Genomic DNA, 13,094 nt, shown 5'->3' with positions numbered 1-13,094 from the left:
CCCCAGCCCCAGAACCCCAAGCCTGCAAGGGGGAGCCATTCTTACATTCTTTCAACACATATTTATTGAGCACCTACTATGTGGCAACCACTCTGCTAGGAGTAGAAGATCCAGTGAAGATTGAGACGCGCAGGATCTTAGCACTCATGTGGCTTCCTTTCTAGAGGCGTCCTCAGACCATATATCCACAGATGAACTAAGAAACCAGAAAATGACAGATTGGGTTAGTGGCTGTTAGGGTGGTCAAGAAGGGAATCTGAAGAGGTAGCATATGAGCTGAGATGTGGGAAGGGCTGAAGTGTGGGAGTAGGGGCATCCAGGATGTGGCCAACTACATGTGCAAAGGCCCTGGGGCAGGAAAGGGCTTGGTAAGGAGGCCAATGGAATAGGTCATGAGAGAGCAAGAGAGAGGGAGTTCAAGATGGAGTAGGGGAGAGAAGCAAGGCCATATCATCCAGGACCTGTGAGCAACTCCTAAGGATACTGCAGCCCCATGCCCAGGAGGAGGCAGCCATTTCTGGGAGAAGAGGGTATTCTGTGGAGACTCTCAGCTAAGCTCCCTGAAGGACGGACAGGTCATGTTCCTGGAGTTGGTGATTCCTGGGGATGGGCAGAAAAGGAAGCCAGGTGAGGACTGGTGGATGGAGGAAGGAGTAGGATTGGAAGAACACCCCCCCTCCCATCCTCCCAAACATCCTTAGGTTGGTGCCAGCTAAGTTTCATCTTCCCTGCTCTGCCCTGTCTCTCCGGCCCCTGCACACCTGCCCTCAGACCTACAAATCCAACCCCTCACTCACACTTCTTTCCTCTGACCCCATTGTCTCCCAACACCTGGGATCCCCCTTCACTCAAGTACAGCCCCCTGTGGGGACGAATGGGAGACCCCAGGCTGCCCTGTGTCTCACTCAGCCTGTGCCTTTCCCCTGCAGGGACCTGCAGTGTGGGTTATGCTGGGGGCTCAGATCACTACAGACAATTGAACAATCAGGACAGCGCCATGGGGGATTCACAGGTGAGTCTTTGATGGCATCTGCAGGGCTCCTAACCCTGGACTCCTGCCTTCACGGAGGTTTGTGGAGCCCCCTCCACAGCCCAGCCCTGATGGCAACTTCTCACAGGAGAATGAAGATAAGCTGGAGGAGTTTCTAGAGCAGAAGGAATATGAAGACCTTGGGTTCCCCACGCTCCAGGTGGAGGAAGCAGAAGGTGAGCCCCATCTCCCTCTCTCCTGCTGGGATGGGCTGCTGAGCCCCATCAGACACAGGTGGGGAACTTGTCCTCCCCTTCTCCCCGCTCCCCACCGGCCCAGCCCCAGGGCCAGCTCTCCCACAATCCTGGCTGATTGAAGGATAAACAGAGTTTTGTTTGAAATGATCACAGGAGGTGACTGGGGTGGGGGTAGGGGCTGGAGGCAGGACCAGTCACCCATCACTGTGCCCCTTAGATTTGTAAGAGGGCAACCAGGCCTGTCGGGGACGAGGGCATGAGCCCGCATGCCACCTGTGCCCATCCAATGCCAGCTCCCAGGCCAGGCACTGGGCCTGTTCTGGGAACATCGTTCTGTTTGGGGGTTCAGAAGTCCTGAGAAATGGGGGGGCCGTGGGGACCCTCAGGGCGGAGAAACATCAGGAAACCTTCCTGGGCCTGCCCAAGGTCTCGGTTGGGGAGCCCCGGGAAGGGATATGTTTACTGTCAACAGGACTTAAGTGCTGGCAATTGGTATTGGAGATAAGAGGCCCCTCTGGGAAATGAGGGCTGGGGGTGTAGGGGCCAATAATATAAGGGCGGACCCCACGGGGCACCCAAGCTCCACTTGGAGGCAGCGAGAAGCTACTGGCTGGTGGGATTGTTGAGGCAGGTGGGAAGGAAGAAGGGAATCTGGTCCCAGAAGGTAGCAGGAGAGGGAAGAGAATTGCCATTCAGGACTCCCCAATCCCCCTGGAGATGACCCTCCTCGTCACCACTGAGGATGAGCCCCAGGGGTCCTTCACAGCGCTAAGATGGGGAGTGACAGTGCCAGGCTGGGTGGCCAAGAACAAGCGTGGGGGGCCACAGCCCACTGAGCAGCAGGGGCAGGGTCCCAGCCAGGGGCAAGGGGAGGGAGAGCGGCATCACCCCGTGTGGTGTCCGAGGCTCACGCTGGGCGGTGCAGGAAAGTCTTGCGGGAATTGTCTGGGGCCAGTGCTAACCGGCCCTCTTGATTTTCAGCTCAGCTCACCGAGCCGACAGCCACAGACTACCACACCGTGCCTCACCGCCCCCCAGACATCTTCGAGGTGAGCACCCCAGCCTCCCCCGATTCTCTTTCCTGTGCTGCCCTTGGGATCCATCATCCTACCAGGGGAGGGGAGGAGCAGAGGGGTAGCTACCGTTTCAGGATGGGGGAGACCCCACAAACAGGGAGAGAAGGAATGGGCATCCTGGGAAATAGGTAAAGGACATCTCCCAGTGAGGGGGGAGACCCGGGGCCCCCTTCCACTGATGGGGGAGCTCCCTGGACAGAGATAAACTGACAGCTGGAGGTCTGAGCCACCAGGTCCGCTGGCCCTGGCTGGGCTGTCAGTTACTCCCTGGGGAAGCACAGAATTAAATACATGCTCTCCCCAGCCCAGTCCCCCAAGGTCCCTCACATCCTTGCTGGACTCCAGATGGTCTAGCTGGTTAGAAAATTGGGTCTGCCCTCAGCTAGGCCCCTGGGACTGGCCATTTGGCCCCAAGGAACCCCAAGGGCATGCTGAGCCCACGCAATAATCTTGGAGGCAGGAGGCTGACCCAGTGACCCCAAAGGCTTCCCTCTTCTTTCCTTTCCTGCCCACTCTAGCAGCCCTTTTGGCCCAGAGTTTCTTCAAATGCCTCTGAAATGGGGTGAGGGGCCTGGTCAGGAGGTTGGGGAACAGAGCCAGAGGTGGAGGACCCTCAATCATCTCCTCACATGTCACACCTCACTCTACACCCTGAGGATGTAGCTCCTGACGGTCCCTTCTGAGCTCAGACTCTGCCCTGAGTGCTCCAGGACCCTGGGCCTCTGACAGACATCTCTCAGAGCCTGCTGAGTGCCCACCGTGCCCTGGGCTTCCAGCCTCCCCATAGCCCTGCTGGGGGCCTGAGGGACTAATTCAGGCCTGTGGGGCTGCAGGTCCTCGTGGAGCTGCGGGAACTGGTGATGGATGAAAAGAACCAGGAGCTACAGTGGATGGAGACAGCGCGCTGGGTGCGGCTAGAGGAGAACCTGGGGAAGGACGGGATCTGGGGCCGCCCACACCTGTCTTACCTCACCTTCTGGAGCCTCTTGGAGCTGCAGAAAGCCTTTGCCAAGGGTGAGTGAGCCCCTCTGTGCCCCTCTGCGTGTGACCCCTGCATGTGAAGCTGCTAAGGAGGAGGAGGGCCAGGACCAGCCAGCCCGCTCACCCCTCCCCTGCCTGCAGGTACTGTCCTCCTGGACCTGCCAGAGAAATCCCTGGCCGGGGTGGCCAGCCAGCTGCTGGACAGGTTTATCTTCGAGGGGCAGATCCAGCCTCAGGACCGAGAAAATCTGTTCCGGGTCCTGCTGCTCAAACACAGGTGCCCCTGCCTGCCAGGCCCTGGATTCCACACCCACAGGGCCCATCTCCCCGGCCCACCTGCCCCAAGCTCTCCCTGGGGGTCCAGGTGGCCCCTCCCTACCAGGCTGGGTCCCACTTTTCTTCCACAATGTCTCCTGCTTCCAGCACGTCTCGAGCGGTAACCATGTCTCCATGCTCAGGTTTGGGGGCCAGTGGTCCCCAGGAGGGCGGACTCTCAAGGTCCCTCTCTCCATCCATTCTTCTGGCTCCACCTACTCATTCCAGACAGAGGCCACCCACTTCCATCCACAATGTCCTTCAGAGGAGGCTGATTCTCCTTCCACCCTGGACCTCTCTAGTTTGGTCACTGGCAAGTCCCATGTCCCTCCCACCACCGGTCTCCACTCTGCTGACAGCCCAGGCTGAGCCGCCTACTCAGCCCATGTCCACTGTGTGTCGTCCTGCAGCCACGCCAGAGACGTGGAGGCCCTGGGGAGTGTGAAGCCTGCAGTCCTGACACGTTCTGGGGACCCGTCACAGCCTCTGCTCCCACAGCATCCCTCGCTGGAGACAGAGCTCTTCTGTGAACAGGTGAGGCTGTACCAGGGGTGTGTGAGGAGAGCCGGAAAGCTCCCAACCTGAACATGGTTCGAAATGAGAGTGGGTAGGGCAGACGGGGTGGGCTACTCAGGTGTCCAGGGTCCAGAGTGGCCGGAGGACTTCCCTCACCACCCTCCTTGCAACAGGGAGAGGGGAGTGCGGAAGGGCACTCGTCATCTGCAATGCTGGGAAAGAGTCCCCAGGACTGGGAGGCCACCCTGGTGCTAGTGGGTAAGTGGGCAGAGCGTCCATCCCTCCCCCCTTCACGTCCCCTGCTCCTGCCTCCTGCCCTGGCCCAGCCTGCCTCTCCCTAAGCCTGGACCCCAGCAGCGCGCCTCCCCCCCTTGGCCTGGCCCGACCACCTCACTTCGTCTGTCCCCAACAGGCTGTGCCAGATTCCTGGAGCGGCCAGTGCTGGGCTTTGTGCGACTAAAGGAGCCTATGGAGACAGAGCAGAAGCCGGAGGAGCCGGAGGAGCCGGCAGTTCCCGTGCGCTTCCTCATTGTGTTGCTGGGACCCGAGGCCCCCAACATCGACTACACCCAGCTGGGCCGGGCTGCTGCCACCCTCATGTCAGAGAGGGTGAGGAGGGGCCGGCGAGGGCTGGGGGAGCCCAGGGGGCTGGGTGGCAGCTGAGGCCTCGTCCCCGGCCCCGGTTACTTTAACTTCACTAGTTTGGCCCATTCAGTCTGATCTAGCTGCTTCCATCCTGTCTGGCCAGGGGGAGTCCAGGCCCGTGTAGTCTGGCCTAGCCCTGCCTGATCAGGCCTGGTCTAGTCTGGCCCACTCTGCCCTGGTTCTGTCTGGTTAGGTTTGGCCTGGTCTGGCCTGATCTGCTCTCGTTCCATCTGGTCTGCTATAAGCCACCTGGTTCGCTTTAGTTCTTTCTGCTTTCCCGACTCAGGGCCCTGTCTGCCTCCCCAAAGCCCTTTCAGAGTAGAAGGTGGAAGCCCAGGGGGGAAGGAAAAGCAGTTCCTAGCAAGCAGGAGCTGGGTGAGAGGGTTCTGATCCCCAGAGGCCCTCGCTGTGGCCTCTTGGATCCTTTTGTTGAGCAGGTCCTAGTGGCTTTGACCTTCCTTCCTGCTCCCAGGTGTTCCGCACTGATGCATACTTGGCCCAGAACAAGGAGATGCTGGTCCATTCCCTAGAGGGCTTCCTAGACTGCAGTCTGGTGTTGCCTCCCACGGACACGCCCTCTAAGGATGCCCTGCTCAGTCTGGTGCCCGTGCAGAAAGAGCTGCTGAAAAGACGCTACCTGCCCAGCTCTGCCAAGCCAGAGCCCAGCTTCCTCAAGGGCCTAGGTACCTGCCCTGCCCAGCCCTAGGCTTGCTGAGCCCCCAGACCATCAGACACCCTAGCACAGCCCTGTGAGCCCCTACCTCCCCTCTTCCCATTAAATCTCCCATGTCCCCTCTCCCTGTCCTCATGCCTCCCAGCCTCCTGGACCACCCTACATTCCCATCAGACAATCCCCTTCTCGATTCCCTTTTCCCCACACTTCCCCTTTCCACCCCCCGTGACCGTGGTCCTGTCCTTCACTACAGATTTGAATGGGGGTCTAGAGGACACCCAGGATGACCCTCTGCAGCGGACAGGCAGGCTCTTCGGGGGACTGGTACGTGACATCCGGCGCCGCTACCCCCGCTACTTGAGTGACATCACAGACGCATTGGACCCCCAGGTCCTGTCTGCCATCATCTTCATCTACTTTGCCGCCCTGTCACCCGCCATCACCTTCGGTGGCCTCCTGGGTCAGTGCCTCTGTGTGTCCCACTAACCCTCACCTCTGACCCTCTGGCCTCTGTATCAGCCCTGACTTTGCCCCGATCTGACACTCTGGACCCCTACATCAGCTTGTCAATGAAATGCTCTATCGGCCTCTGGAAATGATCTTGACCTTACCGCACTGTCACTTCCATCCACAGGAGAAAAGACCCATAACCTGATGGGTGTGTCGGAACTGCTTATCTCCACCGCGGCGCAGGGCATCCTCTTCTCCCTGCTGGGGGCTCAGCCCTTGCTCGTGGTGGGCTTCTCAGGACCCTTGCTCGTGTTTGAGGAAGCCTTCTTCTCGGTAGCTCTGTTCTGGCCCCACTGTCACCCTGTAACTGGCCCCTGGCCCAACCTGCTTAATGCACGGGGCCTGGGCCCATTTATCTGACCCCAGCTCCCTCTGACCACCCTACAGTTCTGCAAGAGTAACGGCCTGGAGTACATCGTGGGCCGTGTATGGATTGGCTTCTGGCTCATCCTGCTGGTGGTGCTGGTGGTGGCCTTTGAGGGCAGCTTCTTGGTCCGCTTCATCTCCCGCTACACCCAGGAGATCTTCTCCTTCCTCATCTCCCTCATCTTCATCTATGAGACCTTCTCAAAGCTGGTCACGGTGAGGGCCATAGGAGTGTTAAGAGGCACGTGTGCGTGCATGTGTGTGTGTGTGCGTGCATGTGTGTGTGTGTGTGACTGTGCACAAGATGTGTGACTGTGGGTGTCATAGCACATGTGTCTGTATGGCATTTATGTGGCCGTGTTTTCACGGTATGTGACTGTGACCACATACATGTTGATGCCTGCTGTCTGTGGGCCGGTATTCTCACCATGGCTGTGAGGAGTGACGGTGCATGAGAGCTCCCCCTGCCTGCACAGGCCCATGTGTATAACCACATGCAGTAACCAGTGGGCACGTGTGAGACTGAATGTGGGAAACTGCAGGCATGGCGGGGTAGCAGGGGTTCTGGAGACTCTGAAGTCCCCCACTCCTCCTGCAGTTGCCCTTAGGAAGTGCAGGGCCTGCAGAGGGCATGGCTTCTGGGTGGATACTGTACATCTACCCCTGATTCTGTTGGTCGGTGGGTCTTTCTCTGGTTTCCAAGTCTCTGGAGCCTAAGTCTTTTTAGGAACCTCCTTGGGACTTGTTTCCTGTCCTCCAGGCTTCTCATGGCTCCCAGGCCCTGGATGCTCGTGTGCGCGCACGCACACACACACACACACACTCATTTCCTCCATGGCCTGCCCCACCCAAGCCTAGCCTGGTCCTCAGTCCTGAAAACCAAGCTGTGGAATCCCATTGCCTCTGTTACTATGTCAGTTGAGGAAGAAGATAGGTAGATGGCTGATGCATGGATGACGCATAGACAGACGGATGGATGAATGGATGATGAATAGAGAGATGGATGATGGATGGGTGGATGATGGACAGATAGATGATGGCTGGAGGATGGATGGATGGAAGGAAAGAGGATGCCTTGGTTTTCTGCTGCAGATCTTCCAGGACCACCCACTGCTGGAGAACTATGACCACAACGTGACAAGAATACCCAAACCTCAGGCCCCCCTGCCCAACACAGCCCTCCTCTCTCTTGTGCTCATGGCTGGCACCTTCTTGTTCGCCATGATGCTGCGCAAGTTCAAGAACAGCTCCTACTTCCCTGGCAAGGTCAGCGCATCCCCCCCACCTGTCCTTGCCTACACTGCCCTATCCCAGTCTACAGTACTCCCCTCAGTACTTTCCCAATGCCATGAGTTCCCCTTCTTACCCTAGATTCCCATTTCCGATTCCAACCCTCCCTCCCCCCTCATCATGCAGGATTTTACTCTTGAGACAAGCGCATCTCCCTTTCTCGGCACGTCCAGGCTGAGAACCCAGTGGGGAACCAAGGACAGTTCTTGGAAGGGAGTGGAGAACCTGTGGGGCCGGGGGTGGGGCTGGGCCAGGTGAACAAGAAAGGAGGCAGGTATGTTGAGAAGTAGGACAGGGCATTAGATGTTCCCCCTGGGGAGAGTGGGACCCCCTGGTGAAGATGGGGCAGGAGTGGGGGCAAGTGGCAGGTGAGAGGTGGGAAGCAACTGGGCACTGACCACTGGTCCCTTCACCTGCCCTCAGCTGCGACGAGTCATTGGGGACTTTGGGGTTCCCATCTCTATCCTGATCATGGTCATGGTGGATGCCCTCATCCAGGACACCTACACCCAGGTGACCCTCTCCCCCACCCTTATTTCATTCCCCCAGTATGCCCCCTCCCCCAAACTGCCTTCCCAAACCTGAAGCCAGCTAGAACTACCCCTTCCCCAGCCCTGTCTCTCCAAGCAGCCCCATGTTCTTCCCACAGCCCTTCAGGACCCCTCTGGCTGAAGAAATGGTCTGGGTCAGTTTGCCCCCTTTCACTCCTTAACCCAGGGCAGTAGGAAAGAATCCGCTTTGAAGCCAGGTTGATCTGAGTATGAATCTCAGTTTTGCTACCAAAGAGCTGTGCAATGCAAAGCCAGCTACATAACTTCCCTGATCCTGTTTCCTCATCTATAAAGTAGGGAATGAGAAAATGTATGTAAAGGGCTTAGTGCAGTGACTGAGTACAAAGTAGATGCTCAATATAAGTAAGTTCCCAAGTGCCCAGGACCCTGGTTCTCCCTGTCCCCACCTTTCCCCATCCCCCTGTCCCCACCTTTCCCCATCCCCCTGTCCCCACCTTTCCCCATCCCCCTGTCCCCAGGTGTTCTCACCAGCATCCCCCTCCCACAGAAACTCAGTGTACCTAAAGGCCTCACCGTATCCAACACCTCGGCCCGAGGCTGGCTCATCCACCCGCTGGGCTTATATAAGCCATTTCCCATCTGGATGATGTTTGCCTCCGCCCTGCCTGCCCTGCTGGTCTTCATCCTCATCTTCCTTGAGTCCCAGATCACCACGTAAGAGCCAGGGTGGGACTGGGCCTGGGAGGGTCCGAGGCAGAGAAAGGGACAGGCCCCAGGCAGGCAGGGCATCAGGGACTGAGTGCTAGTAGGAATGATGGACGGGCAGGAGGTCCAGGTTTTGTGGGACATGACATGGTACTATTTGGGGAGCCCTTTTTAATAAAAAGAATATAAAATGAGAACTATAAAGTTAGGTGCTAGATCTTGGAAAGGGCCTGTACCCGTGAGGTTCCCTGAAGCTTATGCTTCTTTAGCTTCAGTGTAGATCTGCCGGTGGGTGTTCTAGGCGACGATGAAGACACTTCTGCTCTTAGAGTCTCGATTCTCAAGATGGTGCAGGAGGGAGGGGAGAAAGGAACTCTAAGGGAGATGGGCAAAGAAGGATAAACTAAAGTACAGAGGGACCCAAGTCTAGGGAAGGAAAGAGAGGGTAAAGGGGGTTGGGGTGAAGGAGAGCCCTGGTTACTCCTGACCTTCCACACCCCCAGGCTGATCATCAGCAAACCGGAGCGCAAGGTGGTCAAGGGCTCTGGCTTCCACCTGGACCTGCTGCTGGTCATGGGCATGGGCGGGGTGGCCACCCTCTTTGGGATGCCCTGGCTCAGTGCCACCACTGTGCGTTCTGTCACCCACGCCAATGCCCTTACGGTCATGAGCAAGGCCAGCACCCCAGGGGCTGCAGCCCAGATTCAGGAAGTCAAGGAACAGCGGATCAGCGGGCTCCTGGTCTCTGTGCTCGTGGGTGAGTGAGGATTGGCCACACTTTCCAGCACCCTCAGCCCCTGCCCCTTAGGATCCAGTGCCCCTCCAGCCCTGCCCACCCTGCAGCCAGGTCTCCCCAAACACCCACTGCCCACATCTCCCCAGTGTCAGTTATTCACATGAAGGAATTCTGGAGGAAATACCCAAGGCACTGAAATGGGATCTGAGGGGGATGGAGGAGGCACTCCATTACTGGAAGTTTCCCTAGACAAGACCCTGTACTCTGAGCTTCTCCAACAGTTCAGTGAACTGTGGGTTCCAGCCCTGCCCCGCTGCTGTCTAGGTATCCCACCTTGTCTCTGGACCTCAACTTTCCCTCTCTGCACCATTAGAGGGTTCATTAGATGCCTGAGCTCTCTCTAGCTCAGCTGCTCTGTGACTCATACAGAGGGCAGCGCTCCTAGGTGGGGGTGTGAGGTGAAGACAGAGGGTCACTGATCTGAGTTCTAGAGCAGCTGACGGTCCAGTTGGGCTTGGTGTGGGCAGCACCATGGTCGCTGATGGAGAGGCCAGGGAAGTTTCCTAAAGGAGGCGAAGCTGATGTTAGCTGGAGGAGGGCTGGGATTTGGGTAGGTGGAGGGTGATGGAGGCATTCTGGGCTGGGGTAAGAGGAAAGGTGGGCTTCTCTGCCCTCTGTGACTCCCTAGGTTAAAGGAGTAGGCTTTGAAGTCAGGCAGGCAAGAGTTTGACTCCCTGCTCTGCCACTTACTAGCTGTGTGGCCTTAGGTTAGTTGCTTCACCTCTCTGAGTCTGCTTCCTCATCTGCAAAATGGGGGTAATATCTATTAAGAGGCTCCAGGGAATTCCCTGATGGTCCAGTGGTTAAGACTTGGTGCTTGCACTGCTGTGGGCCCGGGCTCCATCCCTGGTCGGGGAAATAAGATCCCAGAAGGTTCCCGGCGGGGCCAGAAAAAAAAAAAAAAAAGAGGATCCACAAAAAGGGTTCCATATAGTCCCTGTGACTTCATTCCCCAGTCTCTGCTGGCGCCGATCCTCTGGGGCAGCTGGGGCTAAGACTGTGCGGTTCTCCCCACAGGCCTGTCCATCCTCATGGGGCCCATCCTGTCCCACATCCCCTTGGCTGTGCTGTTTGGCATCTTCCTCTACATGGGGGTCACATCCCTCAGTGGCATCCAGCTTTTTGACCGCATCTTGCTTCTGTTCAAGCCGCGCAAGTACCACCCGGATGTGCCCTACGCCAAGCGGGTAGGGGGCCCTCCCGGCTGCCCAGGTCGGGGCGGGGTGGGGGGGGGCGGGGCTGGGTGCCTGGGCAGGGCAGGCCATGACCCCAGCCTCCGCCCGCAGGTGAGAACCTGGCGAATGCACTTGTTCACGGGCACTCAGATCATCTGCCTGGTGGTGCTGTGGGTGGTGAGGAGCATCAAAACCATCTCGCTGGCCCTGCCCTTCATCCTCATCCTCACGGTGCCCCTACGCCGCTTCCTGCTGCCACTCATCTTCCAGAACCTGGAGCTCCAGTGTGTGAGTGGCTTCTCTCACCACCCAGCCCGTGCCCCTCCCCCCATTTCCTATGGCCAGAGGGCACAACTCCAGAGCAGAGGGCAGTGAGCGGTCATCAGTGGGGCTCAGAGAATGTGAGAGGTGTGTCTGGGAACTAAGGAAGGCAGAAGAGCATCGTGATTAAGGTCTAGGTTGGGGCCTGCGTCCAAATCCCGGCACTGCCACATCCCAGTGTGTGTGACCTGGAGCTAGCGGCCTCGTTTCTCTGTGCCTCAGTTTTCCTCACCTGTAAAGAGAGGAATAATGACAGGGTTGGTGAGAGGACTGAGAGGCTCACGAGATGTGTTCCACATGGGTGGTCCCCACCACTGAGCAGCTAGTCCTGTGGTCTTATAAACCATCCGGAGAGTGGCTCTTCCAGTAGAATTCTTCCACGATGTGACACAGGTCACTGTGGCGCTGCCCCGGTGAAGGGGGTCTCCTGCCTGCCCTCTGGAGGCCCTCCACTACCAGGGCACCAGATTCCTGGGGGCTCCGCACCCTGAGGAAACCTCTCATCTAGACCAACCCTAGGAGATGCAGGGACAGGACAAGTCTTGTCCAAGGTTCAGAGAGAGACAGGCTCTCCTCACCGCAGAGGTGCCTCAGCGCTGGGGGGAGGGCTCACCTGGGCCCTCAGCCACTCACCCTATGTCCTTCCTCCCCCGCAGCTGGATGCTGACAATGGCAAGCCGAACTTCGATGAGGAGAATGGCCAGGATGAATACGATGAGGTGGCCATGCCTGTGTGAGGGGAGGGCCCAGGTCCCAGAGCCCCCTCCATCATTCCACTTCCCCACTCTCCCAGGAAAAGCAGAAGTTCATGGGCACCCTACGGACTCCCAGGTCCCTCCTGGGGCAGGAGTCAAGGCCCTGGGGCCATGGGTGGGGGAAGGAAAGGGTGTCTAGGAAACCTTGCATGAAGGGTAGACTGGCTTTTCTGGATGGAAAAGGCCAGTGGGGCCCACAGTAGGGGATTCGCTGTGCAGTCCCTCCTGTGGCCACACTGCCACCTGGGGGTCCCACCCTGGAAGACTTAGATCCAAGCCCTACCTCCTCATGACACAGACAGGGGAAGTAAAGAGGATGGGAGTTGGGTGGGGGGGGATTCAAATTCCTGCTTTCTGTGTGACCTTGGGCAAGTCCCTGGATCTCTCCAGCCTCTGCTTCCTCGTCTGCAAAATGGGTATATTGATAATCACACCCACATTACAGGATGGTTTCTGAGGACCAAAGATAAACGTGAAAAAAGGGCTTCGTAAAATCTGAAAAGACTATTATACGATAGTCATCATTCTTCAAGCCTGCCCAAAGTCACATAGCTCCTGAGCCATTCAGCTGGGATTTGACCTCTGAGGCCAGAGTCTACTTCAGTCACCCACCTTTCCATGCTTAGAGATGCCCCTGCTGGCCCCTCTCTTCCCCCCTCTCTGCTCCCACTGGGGACCCTCTTCTCTGGGGCGGAGGAAGGTGTCCTGGTGATGGCAAGGTGCAGGTGAGGACAAAATCAGGGCTGGGACTCAGGACTCCTAAGTGCTGCTCCCTCCCCCACGCTCTCATTCATTCACTCATCCATTCATTCCACAAACATTTATCTAAGGCCCTGGACCCCGTGGACACAGAGGTGACTGAGACAAGACCTTGCCCTGGGGTTGGGAGTGGGGGGCAGTGTACAGTCTGTTCTTGATTTGGATGGGGGGTGGGGGGAGGGTGGGAAGATAGGGAGGCGATGGGGAGGGGGAGGGAGGGAGGTTTGTAATTTATACCTTGTGTATCCTCAGAGCTTTCATTGTACTTCAGCTACACGCAGGCACACTCGCGCAGGCGAGCCCCAATTAGAGACACACTGTCCTCAACTCCACTTGAACCAAATCTTGGGGAGAACCCAGATTCGACCAATTGGGGTAGGAGACAGTGGGAACTGCAGAATATGGGCAAAATCTATTTTTTTACAAAAGAAAAATATAAAAAGAGTTGAAAGAACTGGAAGTGGTAAGAGAT

The 13,094-nt window shown here is 57.5% G+C and overlaps 1 protein-coding gene across 1 annotated transcript; it reads left to right on the top strand.

The window, feature by feature from the left end:
* Positions 1-281: 281 nt before the first annotated feature.
* SLC4A1 (solute carrier family 4 member 1 (Diego blood group)) lies at positions 282-12,784 on the top strand (the record flags this gene model as incomplete). Its single annotated transcript, XM_082374476.1, has 20 exons — positions 282-368; positions 930-940; positions 1,037-1,206; positions 2,209-2,276; positions 3,137-3,317; positions 3,426-3,561; positions 4,010-4,133; positions 4,289-4,373; positions 4,528-4,724; positions 5,233-5,443; positions 5,687-5,893; positions 6,068-6,216; positions 6,331-6,525; positions 7,402-7,575; positions 8,023-8,112; positions 8,659-8,825; positions 9,320-9,573; positions 10,630-10,799; positions 10,899-11,075; positions 11,765-12,784. The coding sequence occupies 20 exons, from the start codon at positions 282-284 to the stop codon at positions 11,843-11,845; spliced, it is 2,934 nt and encodes a 977-aa protein (XP_082230602.1). The 3' UTR covers positions 11,846-12,784.
* Between the last annotated feature and the right edge of the window lie 310 nt (positions 12,785-13,094).

Source organism: Balaenoptera borealis (assembly GCF_965194805.1).
Source record: "Balaenoptera borealis genome assembly, chromosome: 20".
Lineage (NCBI taxonomy): Eukaryota > Metazoa > Chordata > Mammalia > Artiodactyla > Balaenopteridae > Balaenoptera > Balaenoptera borealis.
Note: the sequence above shows the minus strand (reverse complement) of the source record. Positions and strands in the feature narration are given on the sequence as shown.